Below are 26,966 nucleotides of genomic sequence, written 5' to 3' on the forward strand. Positions count from 1 at the left end.
GTTACAGCCCCAGCCTAGACCGTTACAGCCCCAGCCTAGACCGTTACAGACCCAGCCTAGACCGTTACAGCCCCAGCCTAGACCGTTACAGCCGCAGCCTAGACCGTTACAGACCCAGCCTAGACCGTTACAGCCCCAGCCTAGACCGTTACAGCCCCAGCCTAGACCGTTACAGCCCCAGCCTAGACCGTTACAGCCCCAGCCTAGACCGTTACAGCTGCAGCCTAGACCGTTACAGCCCCAGCCTAGACCGTTACAGCCCCAGCCTAGACCGATAGAGCATTAATTCCGTTAGCAGGAGAGGAGGCTTTAAAAAATATATATACACTGCTCAAAAAAATAAAGGGAACACTTAAACAACACAATGTAACTCCAAGTCAATCACACTTCTGTGAAATCAAACTGTCCACTTAGGAAGCAACACTGATTGACAATAAATTTCACATGCTGTTGTGCAAATGGAATAGACAAAAGGTGGAAATTATAGGCAATTAGCAAGACACCCCCAAAAAAGGAGTGATTCTGCAGGTGGTGACCACAGACCACTTCTCAGTTCCTATGCTTCCTGGCTGATGTTTTGGTCACTTTTGAATGCTGGCGGTGCTCTCACTCTAGTGGTAGCATGAGACGGAGTCTACAACCCACACAAGTGGCTCAGGTAGTGCAGTTCATCCAGGATGGCACATCAATGCGAGCTGTGGAAAAAAGGTTTGCTGTGTCTGTCAGCGTAGTGTCCAGAGCATGGAGGCGCTACCAGGAGACAGGCCAGTACATCAGGAGACGTGGAGGAGGCCGTAGGAGGGCAACAACCCAGCAGCAGGACCGCTACCTCCGCCTTTGTGCAAGGAGGTGCACTGCCAGAGCCCTGCAAAATGACCTCCAGCAGGCCACAAATGTGCATGTGTCAGCATATGGTCTCACAAGGGGTCTGAGGATCTCATCTCGGTACCTAATGGCAGTCAGGCTACCTCTGGCGAGCACATGGAGGGCTGTGCGGCCCCACAAAGAAATGCCACCCCACACCATGACTGACCCATCGCCAAAACGGTCATGCTGGAGGATGTTGCAGGCAGCAGAACGTTCTCCACGGCGTCTCCAGACTCTGTCACGTCTGTCACATGTGCTCATGTGCTCAGTGTGAACCTGCTTTCATCTGTGAAGAGCACAGGGCGCCAGTGGCGAATTTGCCAATCTTGGTGTTCTCTGGCAAATGCCAAACGTCCTGCACGGTGGGCTGTAAGCACAACCCCCACCTGTGGACGTCGGGCCCTCATACCACCCTCATGGAGTCTGTTTCTGACCGTTTGAGCAGGCACATGCACATTTGTGGCCTGCTGGAGGTCATTTTGCAGGGCTCTGGCAGTGCACCTCCTTGCACAAAGGCGGAGGTAGCGGTCCTGCTGCTGGGTTGTTGCCCTCCTACGGCCTCCTCCACGTCTCCTGATGTACTGGCCTGTCTCCTGGTAGCGCCTCCATGCTCTGGACACTACGCTGACAGACACAGCAAACCTTTTTGCCACAGCTCGCATTGATGTGCCATCCTGGATGAACTGCACTACCTGAGCCACTTGTGTGGGTTGTAGACTCCGTCTCATGCTACCACTAGAGTGAGAGCACCGCCAGCATTCAAAAGTGACCAAAACATCAGCCAGGAAGCATAGGAACTGAGAAGTGGTCTGTGGTCACCACCTGCAGAATCACTCCTTTTTTGGGGGTGTCTTGCTAATTGCCTATAATTTCCACCTTTTGTCTATTCCATTTGCACAACAGCATGTGAAATTTATTGTCAATCAGTGTTGCTTCCTAAGTGGACAGTTTGATTTCACAGAAGTGTGATTGACTTGGAGTTACATTGTGTTGTTTAAGTGTTCCCTTTATTTTTTTAAGCAGTGTATATAAAACACGCCGGTAGCAATTTGATTCTTAAAGTAATGGAAGCGTTACCTGACAAAGTAACAACAATATTACAATATTTGAACACAGTAAGTCGTTATATTACTTTGTTAGTCATAAAAGTAGTATATTAATGTACTGTTAGTTTTGTAATGCATTACTCCCAACACTGTATCGGTATGCAGCGTGCATGGATATGCAACGGTCTGATTCTATAAATACACGCACATACTGGTGAGGGTGTAACTAAACACATGCTGTCACATCCCACACATATGCTAAAACAGCCTGGCATCTCTCAGCACAGACATATTATTCACACATCCCACTGGGTAACAGCTCAAAGATCTTGGGTTAGGTATTGACACCAACGTCTAAAGCTACACTGAACAACATGTCCTACTAGTGAGCTGTACTTCCAGTAACAAAGCACACCGGACCGTATGTACATGTCATGTTCCCCTCACCACCAATGTGAAGTACACTGGACCGTATGTACATGTCATGTTCCCCTCACCACCAATGTGAAGTAAACCGGACCGTATGTACATGTCATGTTCCCCTCACCACCAATGTGAAGTACACTGGACCGTATGTACATGTCATGTTCCCCTCACCACCAATGTGAAGCACACCGGACCGTATGTACATGTCATGTTCCCCTCACGACCAATGTGAAGCACACCGGACCGTATGTACATGTCATGTTCCCCTCACCACCAATGTGAAGTACACCGGACCGTATGTACATGTCATGTTCCCCTCACCACCAATGTGAAGTACACCGGACCGTATGTACATGTCATGTTCCCCTCACCACCAAGGTGAAGCACACCGGACCGTATGGACATGTCATGTTCCCCTCACCACCAATGTGAAGTATACTGGACCGTATGTACATGTCATGTTCCCCTCACCACCAATGTGAAGTACACCGGACCGTATGTACATGTCATGTTCCCCTCATCACCAATGTGAAGTACACAGGACCGTATGTACAGTGGGGAGAACAAGTATTTGATACACTGCCGATTTTGCAGGTTTTCCTACTTACAAAGCATGTAGAGGTCTGTCATTTTTATCATAGGTACACTTCAACTGTGAGAGACGGAATCTAAAACAAAAATCCAGAAAATCACATTGTATGATTTTTAAATAATTAATTTGCATTTTATTGCATGACATAAGTATTTGATCACCTACCAACCAGTAAGAATTCCGGCTCTCACAGACCTGTTAGTTTTTCTTTAAGAAGCCCTCCTGTTCTCCACTCATTACCTGTATTAACTGCACCTGTTTGAACTCGTTACCTGTATAAAAGACACCTGTCCACACACTCAATCAAACAGATTCCAACCTCTCCACAATAGCCAAGACCAGAGAGCTGTGTAAGGACATCAGGGATAAAATTGTAGACCTGCACAAGGCTGGGATGGGCTACAGGACAATAGGCAAGCAGCTTGGTGAGAAGGAAACAACTGTTGGCGCAATTATTAGAAAATAGAAGAAAATAGAAGAAGTTCAAGATGATGGTCAATCACCCTCGGTCTGGGGCTCCATGCAAGATCTCACCTCGTGGGGCATCAATGATCATGAGGAAGGTGAGGGATCAGCCCAGAACTACACGGCAGGACCTGGTCAATGACCTGAAGAGAGCTGGGACCACAGTCTCAAAGAAAACCATTAGTAACACACTACGCCGTCATGGATTAAAATCCTGCAGCGCACGCAAGGTCCCCCTGCTCAAGCAGGCGCATGTCCAGGCCCGTCTGAAGTTTGCCAATGACCATCTGGATGATCCAGAGGAGGAATGGGAGAAGGTCATGTGGTCTGATGATTCAAAAATAGAGCTTTTTGGTCTAAACTCCACTCGCCGTGTTTGGAGGAAGAAGAAGGATGAGTACAACCCCAAGAACACCATCCCAACCGTGAAGCATGGAGGTGGAAACATAATTCTTTGGGGATGCTTTTCTGCAAAGGGGACAGGACGACTGCACCGTATTGAGGGGAGGATGGATGGGGCCATGTATTGCGAGATCTTAGCCAACAACCTCCTTCCCTCAGTAAGAGCATTGATGATGGGTCGTGGCTGGGTCTTCCAGCATGACAACGACCCGAAACACACAGCCAGGGCAACTAAGGAGTGGCTCCGTAAGAAGCATCTCAAGGTCCTGGAGTGGCCTAGCCAGTCTCCAGACCTGAACCCAATAGAAAATCTTTGGAGGGAGCTGAAAGTCCGTATTGCCCAGCGACGGCCCCGAAACCTGAAGGATCTGGAGAAGGTCTGTATGGAGGAGTGGGCCAAAATCCCTGCTGCAGTGTGTGCAAACCTGGTCAAGAACTACAGGAAACGTATGATCTCTGTAATTGCAAACAAAGGATTCTGTACCAAATATTAAGTTCTGCTTTTCTGATGTATCAAATACTTATGTCATGCAATAAAATGCTAATTAATTACTTAAAAATCATACAATGTGATTTTCTGGATTTTTGTTTTAGATTCCGTCTCTCACAGTTGAAGTGTACCTATGATAAAAATTACAGACCTCTACATGCTTTGTAAGTAGGAAAATATGCAAAATCAGCAGTGTATCAAATACTTGTTCTCCCCACTGTACATGTCATGTTCCCCTCACCACCAATGTGAAGTACACCGGACCGTATGTACATGTCATGTTCCCCTCATCACCAATGTGAAGTACACCGGACCGTATGTACATGTCATGTTCCCCTCATCACCAATGTGAAGTACACCGGACCGTAAGGACATGTCATGTTCCCCTCACCACCAATGTGAAGTACACTGGACCGTATGTACATGTCATGTTCCCCTCACCACCAATGTGAAGTACACCGGACCGTATGTACATGTCATGTTCCCCTCATCACCAATGTGAAGTACACCGGACCGTATGTACATGTCATGTTCCCCTCATCACCAATGTGAAGTACACTGGACCGTATGTACATGTCATGTTCCCCTCACCACCAATGTGAAGTACACCGGACCGTATGTACATGTCATGTTCCCCTCACCACCAATGTGAAGTACACTGGACCGTATGTACATGTCATGTTCCCCTCACCACCAATGTGAAGTACACCGGACCGTATGTACATGTCATGTTCCCCTCATCACCAATGTGAAGTACACCGGACCGTATGTACATGTCATGTTCCCCTCACCACCAATGTGAAGTACACCGGACCGTATGTACATGTCATGTTCCCCTCACCACCAATGTGAAGTACACAGGACCGTATGTACATGTCATGTTCCCCTCATCACCAATGTGAAGTACACAGGACCGTATGTACATGTCATGTTCCCCTCACCACCAATGTGAAGTACACTGGACCGTATGTACATGTCATGTTCCCCTCACCACCAATGTGAAGTACACCGGACCGTATGTACATGTCATGTTCCCCTCATCACCAATGTGAAGTACACAGGACCGTATGTACAGTGGGGAGAACAAGTATTTGATACACTGCCGATTTTGCAGGTTTTCCTACTTACAAAGCATGTAGAGGTCTGTCATTTTTATCATAGGTACACTTCAACTGTGAGAGACGGAATCTAAAACAAAAATCCAGAAAATCACATTGTATGATTTTTAAATAATTAATTTGCATTTTATTGCATGACATAAGTATTTGATCACCTACCAACCAGTAAGAATTCCGGCTCTCACAGACCTGTTAGTTTTTCTTTAAGAAGCCCTCCTGTTCTCCACTCATTACCTGTATTAACTGCACCTGTTTGAACTCGTTACCTGTATAAAAGACACCTGTCCACACACTCAATCAAACAGATTCCAACCTCTCCACAATAGCCAAGACCAGAGAGCTGTGTAAGGACATCAGGGATAAAATTGTAGACCTGCACAAGGCTGGGATGGGCTACAGGACAATAGGCAAGCAGCTTGGTGAGAAGGAAACAACTGTTGGCGCAATTATTAGAAAATAGAAGAAAATAGAAGAAGTTCAAGATGATGGTCAATCACCCTCGGTCTGGGGCTCCATGCAAGATCTCACCTCGTGGGGCATCAATGATCATGAGGAAGGTGAGGGATCAGCCCAGAACTACACGGCAGGACCTGGTCAATGACCTGAAGAGAGCTGGGACCACAGTCTCAAAGAAAACCATTAGTAACACACTACGCCGTCATGGATTAAAATCCTGCAGCGCACGCAAGGTCCCCCTGCTCAAGCAGGCGCATGTCCAGGCCCGTCTGAAGTTTGCCAATGACCATCTGGATGATCCAGAGGAGGAATGGGAGAAGGTCATGTGGTCTGATGATTCAAAAATAGAGCTTTTTGGTCTAAACTCCACTCGCCGTGTTTGGAGGAAGAAGAAGGATGAGTACAACCCCAAGAACACCATCCCAACCGTGAAGCATGGAGGTGGAAACATAATTCTTTGGGGATGCTTTTCTGCAAAGGGGACAGGACGACTGCACCGTATTGAGGGGAGGATGGATGGGGCCATGTATTGCGAGATCTTAGCCAACAACCTCCTTCCCTCAGTAAGAGCATTGATGATGGGTCGTGGCTGGGTCTTCCAGCATGACAACGACCCGAAACACACAGCCAGGGCAACTAAGGAGTGGCTCCGTAAGAAGTATCTCAAGGTCCTGGAGTGGCCTAGCCAGTCTCCAGACCTGAACCCAATAGAAAATCTTTGGAGGGAGCTGAAAGTCCGTATTGCCCAGCGACAGCCCCGAAACCTGAAGGATCTGGAGAAGGTCTGTATGGAGGAGTGGGCCAAAATCCCTGCTGCAGTGTGTGCAAACCTGGTCAAGAACTACAGGAAACGTATGATCTCTGTAATTGCAAACAAAGGATTCTGTACCAAATATTAAGTTCTGCTTTTCTGATGTATCAAATACTTATGTCATGCAATAAAATGCTAATTAATTACTTAAAAATCATACAATGTGATTTTCTGGATTTTTGTTTTAGATTCCGTCTCTCACAGTTGAAGTGTACCTATGATAAAAATTACAGACCTCTACATGCTTTGTAAGTAGGAAAATATGCAAAATCAGCAGTGTATCAAATACTTGTTCTCCCCACTGTACATGTCATGTTCCCCTCACCACCAATGTGAAGTACACCGGACCGTATGTACATGTCATGTTCCCCTCATCACCAATGTGAAGTACACCGGACCGTATGTACATGTCATGTTCCCCTCATCACCAATGTGAAGTACACTGGACCGTATGTACATGTCATGTTCCCCTCACCACCAATGTGAAGTACACTGGACCGTATGTACATGTCATGTTCCCCTCACCACCAATGTGAAGTACACCGGACCGTATGTACATGTCATGTTCCCCTCATCACCAATGTGAAGTACACCGGACCGTATGTACATGTCATGTTCCCCTCATCACCAATGTGAAGTACACTGGACCGTATGTACATGTCATGTTCCCCTCACCACCAATGTGAAGTACACCGGACCGTATGTACATGTCATGTTCCCCTCACCACCAATGTGAAGTACACTGGACCGTATGTACATGTCATGTTCCCCTCACCACCAATGTGAAGTACACCGGACCGTATGTACATGTCATGTTCCCCTCATCACCAATGTGAAGTACACCGGACCGTATGTACATGTCATGTTCCCCTCACCACCAATGTGAAGTACACCGGACCGTATGTACATGTCATGTTCCCCTCACCACCAATGTGAAGTACACAGGACCGTATGTACATGTCATGTTCCCCTCACCACCAATGTGAAGTACACTGGACCGTATGTACATGTCATGTTCCCCTCATCACCAATGTGAAGTACACAGGACCGTATGGACATGTCATGTTCCCCTCACCACCAATGTGAAGTACACTGGACCGTATGTACATGTCATGTTCCCCTCACCACCAATGTGAAGTACACTGGACCGTATGTACATGTCATGTTCCCCTCACCACCAATGTGAAGTACACCGGAACGTATGTACATGTCATGTTCCCCTCACCACCAATGTGAAGTACACCGGACCGTATGTACATGTCATGTTCCCCTCACCACCAATGTGAAGTACACCGGAACGTATGTACATGTCATGTTCCCCTCACCACCAATGTGAAGTACACCGGACCGTATGTACATGTCATGTTCCCCTCACCACCAATGTGAAGTACACTGGACCGTATGTACATGTCATGTTCCCCTCACCACCAATGTGAAGCACACCGGACCGTATGTACATGTCATGTTCCCCTCACCACCAATGTGAAGCACACCGGACCGTATGTACATGTCATGTTCCCCTCACCACCAATGTGAAGTATACCGGACCGTATGTACATGTCATGTTCCCCTCACCAACAATGTGAAGTACACTGGACCGTATGTACATGTCATGTTCCCCTCACCACCAATGTGAAGTACACCGGACCGTATGTACATGTCATGTTCCCCTCACCACCAATGTGAAGTACACTGGACCGTATGTACATGTCATGTTCCCCTCACCACCAATGTGAAGTACACCGGAACGTATGTACATGTCATGTTCCCCTCACCACCAATGTGAAGTACACTGGACCGTATGTACATGTCATGTTCCCCTCACCACCAATGTGAAGTACACTGGACTGTATGTACATGTCATGTTCCCCTCACCACCAATGTGAAGTACACCGGAACGTATGTACATGTCATGTTCCCCTCACCACCAATGTGAAGTACACTGGACCGTATGTACATGTCATGTTCCCCTCACCACCAATGTGAAGTACACTGGACCGTATGTACATGTCATGTTCCCCTCACCACCAATGTGAAGTACACCGGACCGTAAGTACATGTCATGTTCCCCTCACCACCAATGTGACAGACAGAATACATTCCACCGGGGGCACTCTTGACCTACAGCCCAAATTCAAGCGTTGTCACGCACCACTGCTTAAGCTCGGGGGTACACACACAACGCATGCACACACACACACACACACACACACACAGAAATAACGATGCAGGTGCAACTAGCACCACACAATAACACACACATATGTGCACTTCTCACACAGTCCCTAGAATGACCCTAACACACACACGCAATATGCACACACAGTTTTAAAATACATGTCATTACAGGCTACCTGTAAAATCTCTCAGGGGGCCAATCTCTCACGTCAGATAGGCCTACAACGCCATGGCAATGGAGCAAATCAAATCAAATTGTATTGGTCACATACACATGGTTAGCAGATGTTAACACGAGTGTAGTGAAATGCTTGTGCTTCTAGTTCCGACCATGCAGTAATATCTAACAAATAATCTAACAATTTCACAACAACTACCTTATACATACAAGTGTAAAGGAATGAATAAGAATATGTACATATAAATATATGGATGAGCAATGGCCGAACAGCATAGGCAAGATGCAGTAGATGGTATAGAGCACAGTATATACATATGAGATGAGTAATGAAGGGTATGTAAACATTATATAAAGTGGCATTGTTTAAAGTGGCTAGTGATACATTTAATACATCAATTTTTAATTATTAAAGTGGCTAGAGATGAGTCAGTATGTTGGCAGCAGCCACTCAATGTTAGTGATGGCGATTTAACAATCTGATGGCCTTGAGATAAAAGCTGTTTGGAGATGGGAGTGTTTGATTGGTTGATTCTACTTACATTTACATTTTAGTCATTTAGCAGACGCTCTTATCCAGAGTGACTTACAGGAGCAATTAGGGTTAAGTACCTTCCGCAAAGGCACAGCGACATATCTTCCACCTGGTCGGCTTGGGGATTTGAACCAGCAACCTTTCAGTTCCTGGCCCAACACCATTTTCTGCTAGGCTACCTGCCACCCCTACTTGTAGCGATAAGCCTTGAATTGTATTTAAATGCACAGCTACAGTTGAAGTCTGAAGTTTACATACAACTTAGCCAAATACATTTAAACTCTGTTTTTCACAATTCCTGACCTTTAATCCTAGTAAAAAATGGTATTACGTCTTAGGTCAGTTAGGATCACCACTTTAATTTAAGAATGTGAAATGTCAGAATAATAGTAGAGGGAATGATTTATTTCAGCTTTTATTTCTTTCTTCACATTCCCAAGGGGTCAAAAGTGTACATACACTCAATTATTATGTGTTAGCATTGCCTTTACATTGTTTAACTTGGGTCAAACATTTTGGGTAGCCTTCCACAAGCTTCCCACAATAAGTTGGGTGAATTTTGGCCCATTCCTCCTGACAGAGCTGGTGTAACTGAGTCAGGTTTGTAGGCCTCCTTGCTCGCACACGCTTTTTAAGTTCTGCCCAAACATTTTCTATAGGATTGAGGTCAGGGCTTTGAGATGGCCACTCCAATACCTTGACTTTGTTGTCCTTAAGCCATTTTGCCATAACTTTGGAAGTATGCTTGGGGTCATTGTCCATTTGGAAGACCCATTTGCGAACAAGCTTTAACTTCCTGACTGATGTCTTGAGATTTTGCTTCAATATATCCACATAATTTTCTTACCTCATGATGCCATCTATTTTGTGAAGTGCACCAGTCCTTCCTGCAGCAAATCACCCCCAAAACATGATGCTGCCACCCCCGTGCGTCACAGTTGGGATGGTGTTCTTCGGCTTGCAAGCCTCCCCCTTTTTCCTCCAAACATAAGAATGGTCATTATGGCCAAACAGTTCTATTTTTGTTTAATCAGATCAGAGGACATTTCTCGAAAAAGTACGATCTTTGTCCCCATGTGCAGTTGCAAAGCGTAGTCTGGCTTTTTAATGGCGATTTTGGAGCAGTGGCTTCTTCCTTGCTGAGCGACCTTTCAGGTTATGTCGATATAGGACTTGTTTTACTATGGATACAGATACTTTTGTATCTGTTTCCTCTAGCATCTTCACAAGGTCCTTTGCTGTTGTTCTGGGATTGATTTGCACTTTTCGCACCAAAGTACGTTCATCTCTAGGAGACAGAATGCGTCTCCTTCCTGAGCGGTATGACGGCTGCGTGGTCCCATGGTGTTTACACTTGCGTACTATTGTTTGTACAGATGAACGTGGTACCTTCAGGCGTTTGGAAATTGCTCCCAAGGATGAACCAGACTTGTGGAGGTCTTGGTTGATTTCTTTTGATTTTCCCATGATGTCAAGCAAAGAGGCACTGAGTACACCTCCAATTGACTCAAATTATGTCAATTAGCCATTGAGAAGCTTCTAAAGCCATGACATAATTTTCTGGAATTTTCCAAGCTTTTTAAAGACACAGTCAACTTAGTGTAAACTTCTGACCCACTGGAATTGTGATACAGTGAATTATAAGTGAAATAATCTGTCTGTAAACAATTTTTGGAAAAATTAATTGTGTCATATCACAAAGTAGTCCTAACCGACTTGCAAAACTATAGTTTGTTAACAAGAAATTTGTGTTGTGGTTGAAAAACTAGTTTTAATGACTCCAACCTAAGTGTATGTAAACTTCCGACTTCAACTGTAGGTAGTGTGTGTGTGTATATCTTGCAAGAAATACATAATGTGTTATTCTGTTATGTTCCATTAGGAAGTCAGCAAGCATTGCACTGTAGACATTGGTAACATTTCATGTATCAGCTTCCCAAATGTATCAAACCACTTTCAACATGTTTCTCTGACTATATAAGCGATGGTAAAAGTATCAGGCATAGAAACTAGAGGGCCGATACCAATTTTTGGGGGTCAAAGAGGCCGATGGACAATATTTCAGGCTGATATTCAATATCATTAAATTAAAAAAATGTAATGACAAAATTTCCCAGACAGCCATGTATGCATTAATTTGAAAGAGTTTTTACCAATCTGACTACATAACATATTGGTCATAATTTAATTTGAATGGTAAATATCTTGATAAGCAGTTTTCCAATGTAGAGGGACTGTCGGCAAATCCGACGGAGAAGGGGCGATAGACTAGAAAAGGCAATATCGGCCTGATATATCGAATGTTCTCTAATAAAAACACACAACCTGCAGCAGGCAGGCAGCTCACAAAGGGTAGATGAAACAGGCCATTTCACACTAAATCCATTTCACTGCACTCTATGGGAGACAAATACAGCTGTAAGCGCTCCACCGTTGTGTGCCATGACACACAGTAGGCACGGGCGGTATACCGTATACCAGGGTATTTGGGAAGAGGCACGGAATGTTTTTTAAATACCATCAAAACCATTGAAACAATTTCTTAGAAACATTTTCACACATTTTAATATTTCGAGCTACTTTTTAAGTAAATACCTGCAGTCAACTATTGCAATATCATGTTCTTCATTTCACCTGTCAAATCATTTTTCAGTATGAAGCGTACTGGTAGACCCGAGTCACGTGGTGTTGGTTTACAAGCACACAACGACGAGAGACAAGAGCCTTGTGAGTCACTGTTGTGCAGCACACACTAGGTGATCTAGTTACAGTATGGAATTCACAACTAAATGTTTGCCAGCTAGATATCTCATAAATATTATGTTAACTGTCTAAAATGTGCTAAATCCTCTGCAGTTGTGCATTTTGTTTGCTCATTTAGTAGCTAGTTAGCTATCTAGCTAAGTGTTTAGCTTCTTCCAAAATCAAGCTTAATTTATTATCAGCAGATAATCCCCTCCTGGATCAAGAGACTTGCTGTCTAATATTTGTTTTGTGTGCAGCAAACTGTGAGTAGTATTTTTTTGTTACTTGTATAACTATGAGCTGGGATGTCCGTGCTGCAAATAGTTTTGGTCAGAGACTGTATAAAATGTTCGCACCGCGCTCATTAGCATTTAGTTAGCATTCTCTATGGGATTGTACATGTACTTGTTAACCTTCAGATTACAGAGGCTCAGTGGGGTATGAAAATAGCGCCCCTTGTGTTCAGTGACGGTTTTACAGAATATCCCCCAATCGGACAAGGTCGATATGAAGGTATGACAATCTGGATAGTGCCCAAGCCTTACACACATATACACGCACACATGCACACAAAAGCTTACAAAACAGCCAATCAGGCATACACACAGCACTGGCATACACATAAACTGAGTGTACAAAAAAAACATTAAGAACTCTTCCATAACATAAAGTGACCAGGTGAATCCATGTGAAATCTATGATCCTTTATTGATGTCACTTGTTAAATCCACTTCAATCAGTGTTGATGAATGGTGGAAGACATTTTAAAGAAGGATTTGTAAGCCTAGAGACAATTAAGACATGTTTGATTAAAACAAATGTATTTAACCTTTATTTAACTAGACAAGTCAGTTAAGAACAAATTCTTATTTGCAATGACGGCCTACTGGGGAACAGTGAGTTAACTATCTTTTTCAGGGGCAGAACAACATGTTTTTACCTTGTCAGCTCAGGGAATCGATCCAGCAACCTTTCGGTTACTGGCCCAACGCTCTAACCACTATGCCTACCTGCCGTCCCATGTGAATGGGAAAGACAAAATATTTAAGTGCCTTTGAACGGGGTATGGTAGTAGATGCACATTTTATTTGTCACAAATGTTATTTGCCAGGCGCATCGGTTTGTTTGTATCAAGATCTGCAACGCTACTGGGTTTTTCACGCTCAACAGTTTCCTGTGTGTATCAAGAATGATCCACCAACCAAAGGACATCCAGCCAACTTGACAACTGTGGGAAACATTGTAGTCAACATGGGCCAGCATCCTTCTGGAACACTTTCAACACCTTGTAGAGTCCATGCCCCGACGAATTGAGGCTGTTCTAAGAGCAAAGGAGGCTGCAACTCAATACTAGGAAGGTGTTCTTAATGTTTTGTAAAATCAGTGTATATACACACTATCAATATTGACACAAATAATGCAGGTATAGGCCGATATCTGCATCCACTTTCAAGAGCTTTAAGCTGATGTGAATAAGCAACACACACACAGACACACGGATCAATACATAATTACACTGACAATTAGTATCATTAGCATTGGGTTGGAGATTTGTGAGCTAAAAACTCCTCAGAGGGAACTGTCAGAGGGGAAGATAAAGAGCGAGAGGCAGAGAGAGAGTGAGGGAGGGAGTAGGGAGGTAAAGAGAGATGGAGGTAGAGAGGGAGAGAGAGCGAGGTAGAGAGATGTTGCTTCCAAATGCAGCATCCCACCCAACTAACAGTCATATTGATATCGGTTCAAATTCACTTGTTAAAGAGATTATTGTTATGTTTCAATAGGCAGAGGCTCTCTCACACACACACACACACTGGTGCACACACACACACACCTCTACATGGGGCCCTTTTGCATGGTATTTTCCTACCACATTAGGATGAGAATATATGTGGTGTGGAGTGATCGTGTGAGGGTGTTTACGAGCTCAACACACAAGCTCAACACACATGCACACACATGCACAAAGAGACACACATGCACTCATAAGCGAACACACACACAAACACACAGGTAGACACACACACGTCTCCAATGGAGTGCTTGGTTTGGCCGTAAATCAAATCAAATTTTATTTGCCACGTGCCGAATACAACAGGTGTAGACCTTACAGTGAAGTGCTTACTTTAAACTGCATTGTTGGCTGTGGGCTTGTAAGAAAAGTGTTAAGTAAAAAAAATAGATATAAAAAAACAAAGAATTAAAGAGCAGCAGTAAATAACAGTAGCGAGGCTGTATACAGGGGGTACTGGTACAGAGTCAATGTAACTCACTACATACTGTAAGAATGTATAATATTAGTTTACTATATTTTCCCATAAGTTGAACCTAGTGATTCTCACGGCTCAGCTCATTACGTCTCAATTAACTAAGAATAATCCGGTGGTCGTCAATGTCGTCGTCCCAATTAATCATGCTTAATTACCTCTGTGCGTCTACCGTCACATTATTCTGATTAAGGGAAGAGGAATAGTCCCATGTTTTACAATTATGATAATTACCGCTCAGACTCGTTAAGGCAAATATATTTAAATATATGTAACAAGGTTATTAGTTGGCTTTGCTTGAGCTGACCTTTGAAACATAGTAAATATCAGTCTTACAAGACTTAGGTTTAAAAAGCTTTTAGCTTTTGCTTTAGCTTGCCTGGAGTGCCAAATGTGCGGGGTTTCAAATCAGTATCACATTTTATTATCACATGCTACGTAAACAACAGGTGTAGGATAACAGTGAAATTATTACTTACGCGCCCCTCCCAACAACGTAGAGAAAGAATATAGAGAAATAGAAAGGTAAAATCCATAATAATATAAATACACAATGAGTAACAATAACATGGCTATATAGACGGGGTACAAGTATCGAGTTGATGTGCAGGGGTACGAAGTAGATATGTACATATAACTAGGAATAAAGGATAATAAACAGTAGCAGCAGTGTACGTGATGAGACGAAAAAGTGCAAAAAGGGTCAGTGCAGATTAGTTAACTATTGATCAGTCTGATGGCTTGGGGGTAGAAGCTGTTCAGGGTCCTGTTGGTTCCAGACTTGGTGCAGCGGCACCTCAGAGAGAACAGTCTATGACTTTGGTGGCTGGAGTCCTTGACCATTTTTAGTGCCTTCCTCTGACACCGATCACACTTTTAGGACTGTTCCATAGGTTCCATGGCACCAAGCAAGCTAAATCAAGTATTTAAAATGATTTTGAATAGCATTTGAAACAGGTCTGTTTGCAACACAGTCAATTCTGAATCTGATATTGAACCGTTATCCAACTCAACACAGTTCAATAAAATTGTATTTCCCCCACAATTGCCCCAGTGTGGAATATATTAAGTTATATTGAATTGAATAATGCCATGCTACATGATCAGAATCAGCAGAACATGAGTTAGACCTGACCTGTGTTTAAAAGAGATTGAGTGAGTGTTAGCGGATTGTATTAGCGTAAATTCTTCAGTAGCCTATCTAGGCTTATCGTAATGTACATCAGTTTAGCGGAGGCTTCTAAAACGGCGTCTCAAATGGCATCCTATTCACTATAATGGTCCACTACTTTAGCCAGGGCTATACAGGGAGCCGGGTGCCATTTGGGATGCATTCTGTGTCTTTTGTGTGGGCTCTCAGGAGTGGAGGCTAATCTGCAGCACTATCACACTCCAGAGACTCCCTGCATGGGGAGAGGAGATATACATCCGCTCTCACTTTGAGGAGATCTCAGTTTAATAGTGATGTTATAGTATACACACACAGTCAAAAGAACATGGCGACAAACACATGCTGAAATTTGTCATGAAGAACCATGCAAACACACTTTCGAATGAATGACAAAAATGAGGACCGAGAGAAAGAGAGAAATGGATGAACGGTTTGAGTTGTAGTCTTGTATTGTGTTATTCTATTACAGACTCCATGAGCGCGTGCACATGCACACACACAAAATCACTACCGTGCTAATACTAATGGGTATTCTCCACCATTGTTATTCTCCTCCTATTCACTTACTGAAAGGCATATATGCCAAGATGTCACCTGACGTGGAGCTTCCTCTGGGATGCTACCAACCACCAGCTGGCGTGGCGGGTCAGTGGCAGCAGTAGAAAGGGCCTCCCTGTCAACTTGTGGATGATGGAACGGCGCTGCAGTGAAGGTGACAGCACAGCGCCAGGGTGACGGACACCAATATTATTTGTGCTGGAGCATGCGTTCAATCATCTCCTCTCCTGCTGCTGCTGTGTAGCTGCTGGGAGACATGGCCAGTACAGGCGTTCTGTAGTTATCTAACCATTATTTTCCTCTCTTCATCTGCTGCAACCACTTCTCTCCCGCTTTTCTCAACAGATATAGGCAGCAAAGGCTAGTTCCTGCTCTCTTTCTAGGGCTATTGCTCTCTAGCTCACTATATCGTCCCTCCATCTTTCTTCCCCCTCACTCTCTCCCTCCATCTCTGTCATTATCCTCCATCCACTTGTTTTCCCAATCTATTTATCTCTCTCCCTCGCCCCGTCTCTCTCCCTCGCCCTCCCCCATCTCTCTCCCTCGCCGTCTCTCTCCCTTGCCCTCTCCCCGTCTCTATCCCTTGCCCTCCCGCCCTCTCCTCGTCTCTCTCCCTCGCCCTCCCCCGTCTCTCTCCCTCACCCCTCTCCCTCCCCACTTTACCTCGCCCTCCCCCACTTTCCCTCGCCCTCGCTCCCTCCCTCGCCCGCAGTGGGGAAATGTTTTTTATCGATCGCCTCTCAGAGTGGTGGAAGGTCATGGGATCACTAATAAAGCTCAGACAGATGAGGGCCTGAGGACACTGCCTGGTGTCACCTCCGCTAGCTGTGTGTGAGTAAGATACAGGATACAAATAATTACATAATAAATATTTACAACAACACGTGGGCACACACAGTCCATTTGCAGGGACAACAAAGGGAGCTGACAGTACAGAAGACCATCCATCATAATAGGCTGTGCCCGCCAGCCTGCCAATGGCCTGCCTCCGTCTGCCTCGCCTGCCAGCCGCCCTTCACCAGGGTCAACTGCTGACCTCATCTTCCCCTCACGGAGCAATGGGCTGAAATCACCTCCAGATCTAAGGTCAGTTTTTGATGGTAGAGGTTAAAAGTGGGGGAGCGGAATGCTGATTCAAGACCTGTGCCTAGAGGATAACTTTTATTCACTGAGTCCTCATTGACCTAAGCCTGACCTAGGGTCACCATGGGGTCAAGGGCAAGCCAATCAGCTTAACGTAGAAGCCATTACATCACAGTTCCCACCAGAGCAGGAGAGCTTTGGCAACGATTGTTCTTCAAAAGCAGGAATTCAGAATGAGCTGTGTGACTGATTGGCTGACTACGCAGATTGTGGGGTGTTATTTGGGAGAAAAATCACAGAAAGTGGCTTTGAATAATCAGTTATCCTCCTGAGTTAATGATGTGCATGAGGACAGGATATTTGTACACAGAAAGCCATAGCCCATTTCCAAAATTGTCAAAATAACGCTAAACAGAGAGAAGAAGAGTTGAAAAGAAAGGAGGAACAGGAAATCAACTACAGCTGAGGAGGAGTGAGGGGACAATCTGAGTGCCTCAACTGGGCCATTCACAACTCCCTCTCTTTTTCTCTCTCCCTCTCCTTTCTAGGTTGAGAGAGGACATACTGGCGGACTCAACTAGGCCATTCACAACCTTCTTTCCTTCTTTAGAATGTATAGTGTTTACAGCTGTACTCATCTCAACACCATTATGACCATATAAGGTGTACAGCTGTACTCATTTCAACACCATTATGACCATATAAGGTGTACAGCTGTACTCATTTCAACATCATTATGATCATACAGTGGTTCCTCCTTTAAAAGTTGTATTATACTGCGGCACACCCTGCGTGTTGCTGCAGCATTCTGTGGCATGTCATTGAATTCTCAGCCATTTCTTCTGTTACTGCAAGATATTGCTAGTTTGACCACCAGAGGGCATCTTTGAGAAGCATTTGATTGTTTTCCGTATTGGCATTACCATAGAATTTAAAACCTTTTTTGTAATAACATAGTATATGGGATTGATTTTAAGAAATGTGGCTTAATTAATTAGATTAATATTATGGTGTTTCCATTCAGAGAAAAATGAAAAACTAAACCCTCAGGGTTTCCGTTAGGATGGAATGGAAAATATGGCACTGTACAACGTGATTGTCGGGAGTAGGCTACAGGATTGGAGGATTCTAAATTGTTTGTCTCCATTAGACAACTTTGTTCCAATATTTCTGTAAATCAGTGATATTTATTCCCATAGTAATTCGTTATGGATCCATAACTAAATCAACAATAGTCATTTTGAAAGAGTATTTTTTATCTTTATTTTGTTAACGAAATGTGGTTATTTGTTTATTAGGCTACTGTGCTCTGGTATTCTGCGCTCTGGTACACTCAGACGAGAGTGCTCTGAAATCCGTGTAGATAGTAGGCTGGACACATGAAATTTTTAACAACGTTCTATTCTGATAAAAAAATGGTTCATTGCATCCGCCGTGGTGCCCAGTTTCATATGATGACCATATTTCCCAGCTGCTTGCTGTCGTTTTGAAGTAATCGCGAAAAAACAGGCCTTATTTTAGTGCATTTTTCACCCTGCCAACTCCTATTATTGAGCACCGTGGTACCAACTCGCCTTCCGAACGCTCTATTCCCAGCTTATTGTTCAACGTCACAATGCCTGCTTCGCTATTGTTGGCAATGAGACCTGCTCACGTTGTTTTATAGTTAAAATGTAAACAACAAAAATAATAATTGGAACTCTGTGATCTTTCCATTGTTTTCTGTGGGGGAAATATAGGCCTGTCTGTCTATTTCGCCAAATATCTCGCAATGTGTATATTTAGATTTTCTTTCCAGTCGGACTCCATATTAATCAAGAATCTACTCTTTCTAGTTATGTAAGCCTGGGCAGCTAGCTCGGGTTGTCATCAAATGCTAGCACCAAAATACTTTTTTCCCTTGGAACGCTAAGCTCCCCCCATTGTTTTCCTATGGAGAAGCATGCCGGTCTATTTCGCCAAATATCTCACTGTGTATATTTTGTATTTTTCAAGTCGGGTGTAACCAGTGTGAAATGACTAGCTAGTTAGCGGGGTGCATGCTAATAGCGTTTCAATCGGTGACGTCACTCGCTCTGAGACCTTGAAGTAGTTGTTCCCCTTGCTCTGCAAGGGCCGCAGCTTTTGTTACCAAACGTTTTAGGGTCCATACACAGATTGGCTACATACTGTAGCTAGCATCCATAGGCTAACAGATATTTTATCCTCCACTACACAATAAGCAAGTAAATAGTTAGCTATGTTACTTCAGCTGCACTGCAAGGCAAGCTTACACAATTGTACATTCAATTTGCAGTAAATGCTTTAGCTAGCTAGATTCTTTACATCCACTGTTTCACAAGACGTGCTTCTACACCTGCATTGCTTGCTGTTTGGGGTTTTAGGCTGGGTTTCTGTAGAGCACTTTGAGATATCAGCTGATGTAAGAAGGTCTATATAAATAAATTTGATTTGATTTGATATAAGGTGTACAGCTGTACCCACCGAGAGTGAGTGAGCGAGTGAGTATTGCATTCACTGTGTATTGCATTCATCTCAGCCTGGTGTGGTGTGTGTGCTCTGTAATGCCACGCACGGTGGATCAGTGGGAGGAAACCCAGCCAAGCCTCTGTCTTCCCTGTGGGGCCTAGCACTGCAGACAGCATCCGATCAACCCTCTCTCAATGAATTAGTGTCTGAGTCTGTGTGTGCGTGCCTCAGCCACTCGTTTGAGTGACATTTCACAAATTCTGGGGACAGGGCTAATGATGTCCCTGTTGGACTAAATCAAATCACTCAGAGGTTCCAGGAAGAAAGCAGGGTGAGTATGGGAACTGGGTTCAGTCAAGACGTGTCCCACCTCCTTTCGCTAATTACCACTGTTCTAAAGATGGCCCCAGGGAGAAGTAGTCGAAGGGGAATGAACCTAAATGCCAGCATCATGGCAGAGAGGTGTTGAAGAAGGCCCAAGGCAAAGCACAATGTCGGAGGTCAGCAGACTAGCTATTAATTGTATAGCATTCCAATGTATAGCCTGTTGTAGTATTACAGTATAACTGTAGTATATTTCAACAGGACACATATGTTGCCAAAAGTTCTAGAGGATACTGGGGCTGGGAATGGCCAGGGACCTCGCGACACGATATTATCACCATATTTAGATGCCGATACGATATGTATTGAATTGCCAGGGACCTCATAATACGATATCACCATATTTAGATAACGATACGATATGTATTGAATTGCCAGGGACCTCATAATACGATATCACCATATTTAGATGCCGATACGATATGTATTGAATTGCCAGGGACCTCAAGATACGATATTAACACCATACTTAGATGCCGATACGATATGTATTGCGATTCTTACGATTCTATAAGCATTGCAATTCGATAATAGGATGGTGTTCCAAACATATTTCTCACTACATGTCTGCTGCAGAGGGACAAGAGAGATCATGAGATGTTTTAATGTTGATCAGTCATGGGGGAAAAAAGTGCTGAAAACATGTTGGCTCACCACTTAAAAAGATAGAGAACAAGCAATTTATATTTTTTTATCGAGTCAGAATATATATAAAATTGTCCAAAATAAAATGTTGATATGTAACTATAGATTTTCTCCCTCATCACTACTAGCTATGTGTTTATATGTGCCTGCATTGCATAGGCTATGCATGTGTCCATCGCCAACATCTATCTGAGGCAAAATCATGATAATTGAAGTCTGGCTGTCCCAGAATGGCGCCGGAGGGGAGGGCTGCCATTTTACGGGCTCCTAACCAACTGTGCTATTTTGTAAAGTATTTTTTTTGCATTGTTAGTAACTTATTTTGTACATAAATGTTGTTGATACCGTCTCTTAGCTTCTGAACATCAGAACAGTGATTCCTAACCCCGAACTGAACAAAGATTTTTTCTTTAATCAGTCCGACGCGAAGGATATACTGCTCCTCAGTGACGAGGACCAAATCCCCGCCATTTGCATGAGGAAAAGGCAGAGATACAGAGGGAGAAGGTCGGGGTGCCTTGTTAGGATTCGTAGGCGAGTGAGTAAATAGCCATTACCACCGGTTCTATTGGCCAATGTGCAATCACTGGAAAACAAACTCGATGATCTAAGGTCGAGACTATCCTACCAACGGGACATTAAAAACTGTGATGTCTTATGTTTCACCGAGTCGTGGCTGAACAACGACACGTATAGCATAGAGCTGGCTGGGTTTTCTGTGCATCGGCAGGACAGAGCAGCCACGTCTTGTAAGACGAGAGGCAAGATGTGTGTCTATTTGTCAATAACAGCTGGTGCATGATGTCTAATATTAAAGAAGTCTCGAGATATTGCATGCCTAATGTAGAGTACCTCATGATAAGCTGTAGACCACATTATCTACCAAGAGAGTTCTCAATTATATTATTCGTAGCTATCTATTTACCGCCACAAACCCATGCAGGCACAAAGACCGCACTCAACAAGTTTTATAAGGCCATAAGCAAATAGGAAAATGCTCATTCAGATGTGGCGCTCCTAGTGGCCGGGGACTTTAAAGCTGGCAAACTTAAATCTGCTTTACCTCATTTCTACCAGCATGTCACATGTGCAACCAGAGGAAAAAAAAACTTGACCACCTTTACGCCACACACAGAGACGCATAAAAAGCTCTCCCCTCCAGTTGGCAAATCTGACAATAACTCTATCCTCCTGATTCCTGCTTACAAGCATAAAATAAAGTAGGAAGTACCAGTTACTCTCTCAATATGGAACAGGACTTTTTGCTAGCACAGAGTTGAATATGTTCCGTGACTCATCCAATGGCATTGAGTATCATATCACCTCATTGATAACGTCATCCCCACAGTGACCGTACGTACATATCCCAACCAGAAGCCATGGATTACAGGCATCAGCCGCATCGAGCTAAAGGCTAGAGCTGCCGCTTTCAAGGAGCAGGACACTAATCATGACGCTTATAAGAAATCCCGCTATGCCTTCAGACAAACCATCAAACAGGCAAAGCATCAATACAGGACTAAGATTGAATCCGACTACACCGGCTCTGATGCTCGTCAGATGTGGCAGGGCTTTTCGGATTTCGGACTATACAATTTCGGACTATAAAAGGAAAACCCAGCCGCGAACTGCCCAGTGACACAAGCCTACCAGACGAGCTAAATGCCTTTTATGCTCGCTTCGAGGCAAGCAACACTGAAGCATGCATGAGAGCACCAGCTGTTCCGGACCACTGTGTGATCATGCTCTCCTTAGCCAATGTGAGAAATACCTATAAACAGGTCAACAATCACAAGGCCGTGGGGCCAAACGGACTACCTACGGGTCCCCAGATCCTCAAAGTTATACAGCTGCACCATTGAGAGCATCCTGACCGGTTGCATCACCGCCTTTATGGCAACTGCTCGGCATTTGAGGCGCTACAGACGGTAGTGCGTACGGCCCAATTCACCACTGGGGCCAAGCTTCCTACCATCCAGGACCTATATACTAGGCGGTGTCAGAGGAAGGCCCACAAAATTGTCTAAGACTCCAGTCACTCAAGTCATAGACTGTTTTCTCTGCTACGGCACAGCAAGTGGTACGGGAGAGCCAAGTCTGGGTCTAAAAGGCTCCTTAACAGCTTCTACCCCGAAATCTATAAAAGACTGCTGAACAATTCATTAAATGGCCACCTGGACTATTTACATTGACCCCCCTCCATTGTTTTTACACTGCTGGTACTTGCTGTTTACTATCTATGCATAGTCACTTTACCCCAACCTACATGTACCAACTACCTCAACCTTCTTGTACCACCGCACATTGACTTGGTACTCCCTGTATATAACCTCGTTATTGTTATCTAATTTTATTGCGTTACTTTAGTTTATTTAGTTAATATTTTCTTAACTATTTCTTGAACTGCATTGCTGGTTAAGGGCTTGTAAATGAGCATTTCATGGTAAGGTCGACACCTGTTGTATTAGGCGCATGTGACAAATAAAATTTGATTCGGCTGAAACTACGGTCTCTTCAAATTTGACAGATGTTCAGTGAGATTACAGTATGCCTTGCCCTTGTCTAACCACAAGGGGTGCCATTACAGAGTGTAGGCCTTATGTTCAATACTCTCTGAAAATGCATAATAGAAATCAAAGAGAATCGAATGTGTGGGACATAGCAGAATTGAATCAGAGAATCAGATAGAGATCAATATTGTTTCTCTTTTCCTACTACCATTAACTTTGCTGATAACTTCTTGAGAGGAAAAATATACTTGCTATGCCTGTGATATGTGGTTGTCCCACCTAGCTATCTTAAGATGAATGCACTAACTGTATGTTGCCCTGGATAAGAGCTTCTGCAAAATGACTCAAATGTAAATGTGTTCAGAGGGCCACAGGACTCACTGAGTTGATGTGATGCAGGCATAGCAGAACTGAATCAGAGAATCAGATTGAGATCAGTAGCGTTAAGAGGGCCACAGGACTCACTGAGTTGATGTGATGCAGGCATAGCAAAACTGAATCAGAGAATCAGATTGAGATCAGTAGCGTTAAGAGCACTCACTGAGTTGATGCAGGCCAGTTCCTTGTTGAGCAGCCAGGGTAGTGAGAGCTTCCCCTCTCCCCGGTAGCAGGACTGGATGCGCTCCTTGATCTTCTCCTTGATGCGGCGCAGTGTGAACAGGCACAGGGCTGACTCCTTGGGCGGCTTTGCCCGGTTCTTCTGGCCCTGCGAGAACACTGTGAACAGGATGTCCTCGTCTTCGGAAATTCCTAAGGAGTCAGCCAACTGCTTGCCGGGACGGCTGAGGTAGGCGTCCTGGACGAGACGATACTCCACCCCATCCTTGGTGCAGCCAATGGGGAACTCCACGTACGAGTAGAACTTTGAGTCGTCCACACAGAGGCGGACGATCTTGGACGTGAAGAACTGTTCGCCAGAGGCGTCAGGCGAAGTGAGCTGAGTGTCCAGCTGCATGGTCAGGTAGTAGACAAACTGTTCGCTGCTGAAGCCGTAGATATAGTAGATGTCAAATGCAGGGAATTTGCTGAGAGTGTCCGAAGGGATCTTGAGCTGCGAGGAGACAAACTCGTCCTGATAGACAAAGCTGAACATGTCGGCGTTCTCCTCGTTTGACATCAGCTTGCGGCTGGAGAGCGTGGGGAAGTACTCGGACTTGCCGTCAATGGGTGTGCCGATGAAGAGCTTGCTGGCGGGGCCGTGCTGGGATGTGATGATGACCCCAGACATGGTGCCAGACTCGGTCACGCTGGACAGGTAGTGCTCCTTACGGTGGTGCGGCTCACCCAGTTTGAACAGGTCGTCCAGCCTGAGGAACTGACAGATTCCCTGGGAGGTGCTCCCGCAGGCGATGAGCCGGTTCTGGGCGTAGTCGATGAGAAGCAACTTGTTGATGTTGGTGGTCTGGGCAAGGTCGTGGGGGCACGACTGGACGCTGGGCGGGGGATAGCACTTCTCGTTATCTGCCACGGGTCCAGTCATGTGGCTCCGCAGCTTGGTGAGGTTGCTAGAGAGCTTGAAGATCCAGTTGACCGTGCCAACGTAAACCTCACCCGTCTTGTTGTGGATGGCCAGGTGTGTCAGCCCCCAGTCTGGTGGGGAAAAGGATTTGAAGGGCTGGGGTTGACCTCTGGTCAAGGACGGGACTGTCAAGAGGACCAGCACCCCCAGAAGGAGCAGGTTCACCAGGCGAGGGGCAACGAGTGACCTCAATAGGGGCCACATATCTGGGGGTTGCAGGAGACAAGTCTGGGGGAAGGGATGGGGGAGGTGGGTGGGTGGGTTCACTCCGGCACCTAGTCCGGATCTGTTTATGTCCTAGCTTATATTCCCCTGGAAGGAGGCTGGATGGGCTGAGGGGATGAGGGGGAAAGCTCCTATTTATCCGGTGTCTTTCTCTCTGTGTTCTGAGGTTTCATCCAGAGCATCATCCACAGCAGCACGGGTGAGAGCCCTGCAAGAAAAAAACACATTATGAGTCGCAATGGAACATTTCCTATTGATTATGCATCAGCCGGAGAGCCTATAAGCATGTACTGCAAAATTTAGACAAAAGTTAATAGGGCATTCACCCACCCCAGGTTAATAAATGATGCAAAGTGATATCCGTGACTACATTATGAAGGAAGATAGCTAGCGAGAGCCACAGGAGGATTACCAAACGCACGGTACAATAATGAGTCACACTGCAATGAGTTTAAGACACACAACATCCAGCCATTAATATTTCATAAGTTCAACAGTATCGTGAAGGATCAGAGATGGTCTGCTTAGAAAATTGCCAGAGGGGGCACCCTACAGACGGCAGCAAGCCTAGTGGTTAGACCATTGGGCCAGTCACTGAAAGGTCCCTGGTTAGAATACCGGAGCAGAAGGTAAAACATCTGTTGATGTTCCCAAGGCAAGGCACTTAAGCCTGTAAAACAACACATTTTACTACAATTATCTGGTGTATGTGACTATAAAACATATTTTTTTTCTATTGAAACCCTGCAATTTGTATCCAGGTCTGCTCCCAGTGTGTGGGTTGCTGTATCAGGAAACTACCCAGCATCCCCCTCTTCTCCCAATTAGGGCCTTGTTCTGCAAATAGCATCGAGGCATGGTTCGCTTTACTCTGTGGCAGATCTGCAGCTCTCTGATGGCCAAAACATGTTGTTTGCTACCCTGAGGGAGGTGGAGTAAAAACAATGATGATTCAGCACCCTTACGCTGCAATCAGGATGTAGAGTACAATATAAGAGAAGAAAATGAATGAATGAGATGGATCTAGAGTTGAGACACGTATACCACATACATCCCAGAGAGATAAATTGCAGTTGTTGTCGTCGTCTGTTGTTGCGGCTCCAATAATGCAAAACCCGTTTTCCACTCCAGCCAAAGTATTGCTCGCCCACCAACCCAGTCATCCACTCCAGCCAACCCAACCCAGTCATCCACTCCAGCCAACCCAACCCAGTCCTCCACTCCAGCCAACCCAGTCCTCCACTCCAGCCAACCCAACCCAGTCCTCCCCTCCAGCCAACCCAACTCAGTCATCCACTCCAGCCAACCCAACCCAGTCCTCCACTCCAGCCAACCCAACTCAGTCAACCACTCCAGCCAACCCAACTCAGTCAACCACTCCAGCCAACCCAACTCAGTCATCCACTCCAGCCAACCCAACTCAGTCATCCACTCCCAGCAGTCAGATGCTAATTATCTGCTTCCCATCCAAACCGAAGTATCCCAAATGTTCTGAGTTGACGTTCCAAGGCCCACTTTGCTATTCCCGGTGTGGGAGTGGGATTGACTGGATTTAGCGGCACTTAGCCCTAATTCCACCCCCCCCCCCATCATCATCATATTCTCTAATGCTTCAAAATGAAAAGACGCTCATATGTGACATGTGCCAGCACTCACTCGGCTTCCATACATTCATTTAAATTAATCCTGTTTCATATGTAACCACAATGCCCCAAGAGTTGGATTCCCATGTCACAGAAGATCCACAAGACACAATATAGAGAGAGGAGGAACGGGCAGGGGGATTGATTGACGGGGGAGTGGAAGTAATGGACAAGGACTTTTCTCTT

General features: G+C 44.9%; 1 protein-coding gene across 2 annotated transcripts in view; it reads right to left on the reverse strand.

Moving 5' to 3' along the window:
- Positions 1 to 26,966, reverse strand: part of LOC139536245 (plexin-A1-like) — a 416,804-nt gene that overhangs the window by 329,073 nt on the left and 60,765 nt on the right. For both annotated transcript variants that reach the window (XM_071336602.1, XM_071336603.1), the window contains exon 2: positions 23,935 to 25,345. In XM_071336602.1, the coding sequence (XP_071192703.1) occupies positions 23,935 to 25,116 (1,182 nt within the window). In that variant the 5' untranslated portion in view covers positions 25,117 to 25,345. The remainder of the gene's footprint in view (positions 1 to 23,934; positions 25,346 to 26,966) is intronic.

The sequence above is a fragment of the Salvelinus alpinus genome, chromosome 12 (genome assembly GCF_045679555.1).
Source record: "Salvelinus alpinus chromosome 12, SLU_Salpinus.1, whole genome shotgun sequence".
NCBI lineage: Eukaryota > Metazoa > Chordata > Actinopteri > Salmoniformes > Salmonidae > Salvelinus > Salvelinus alpinus.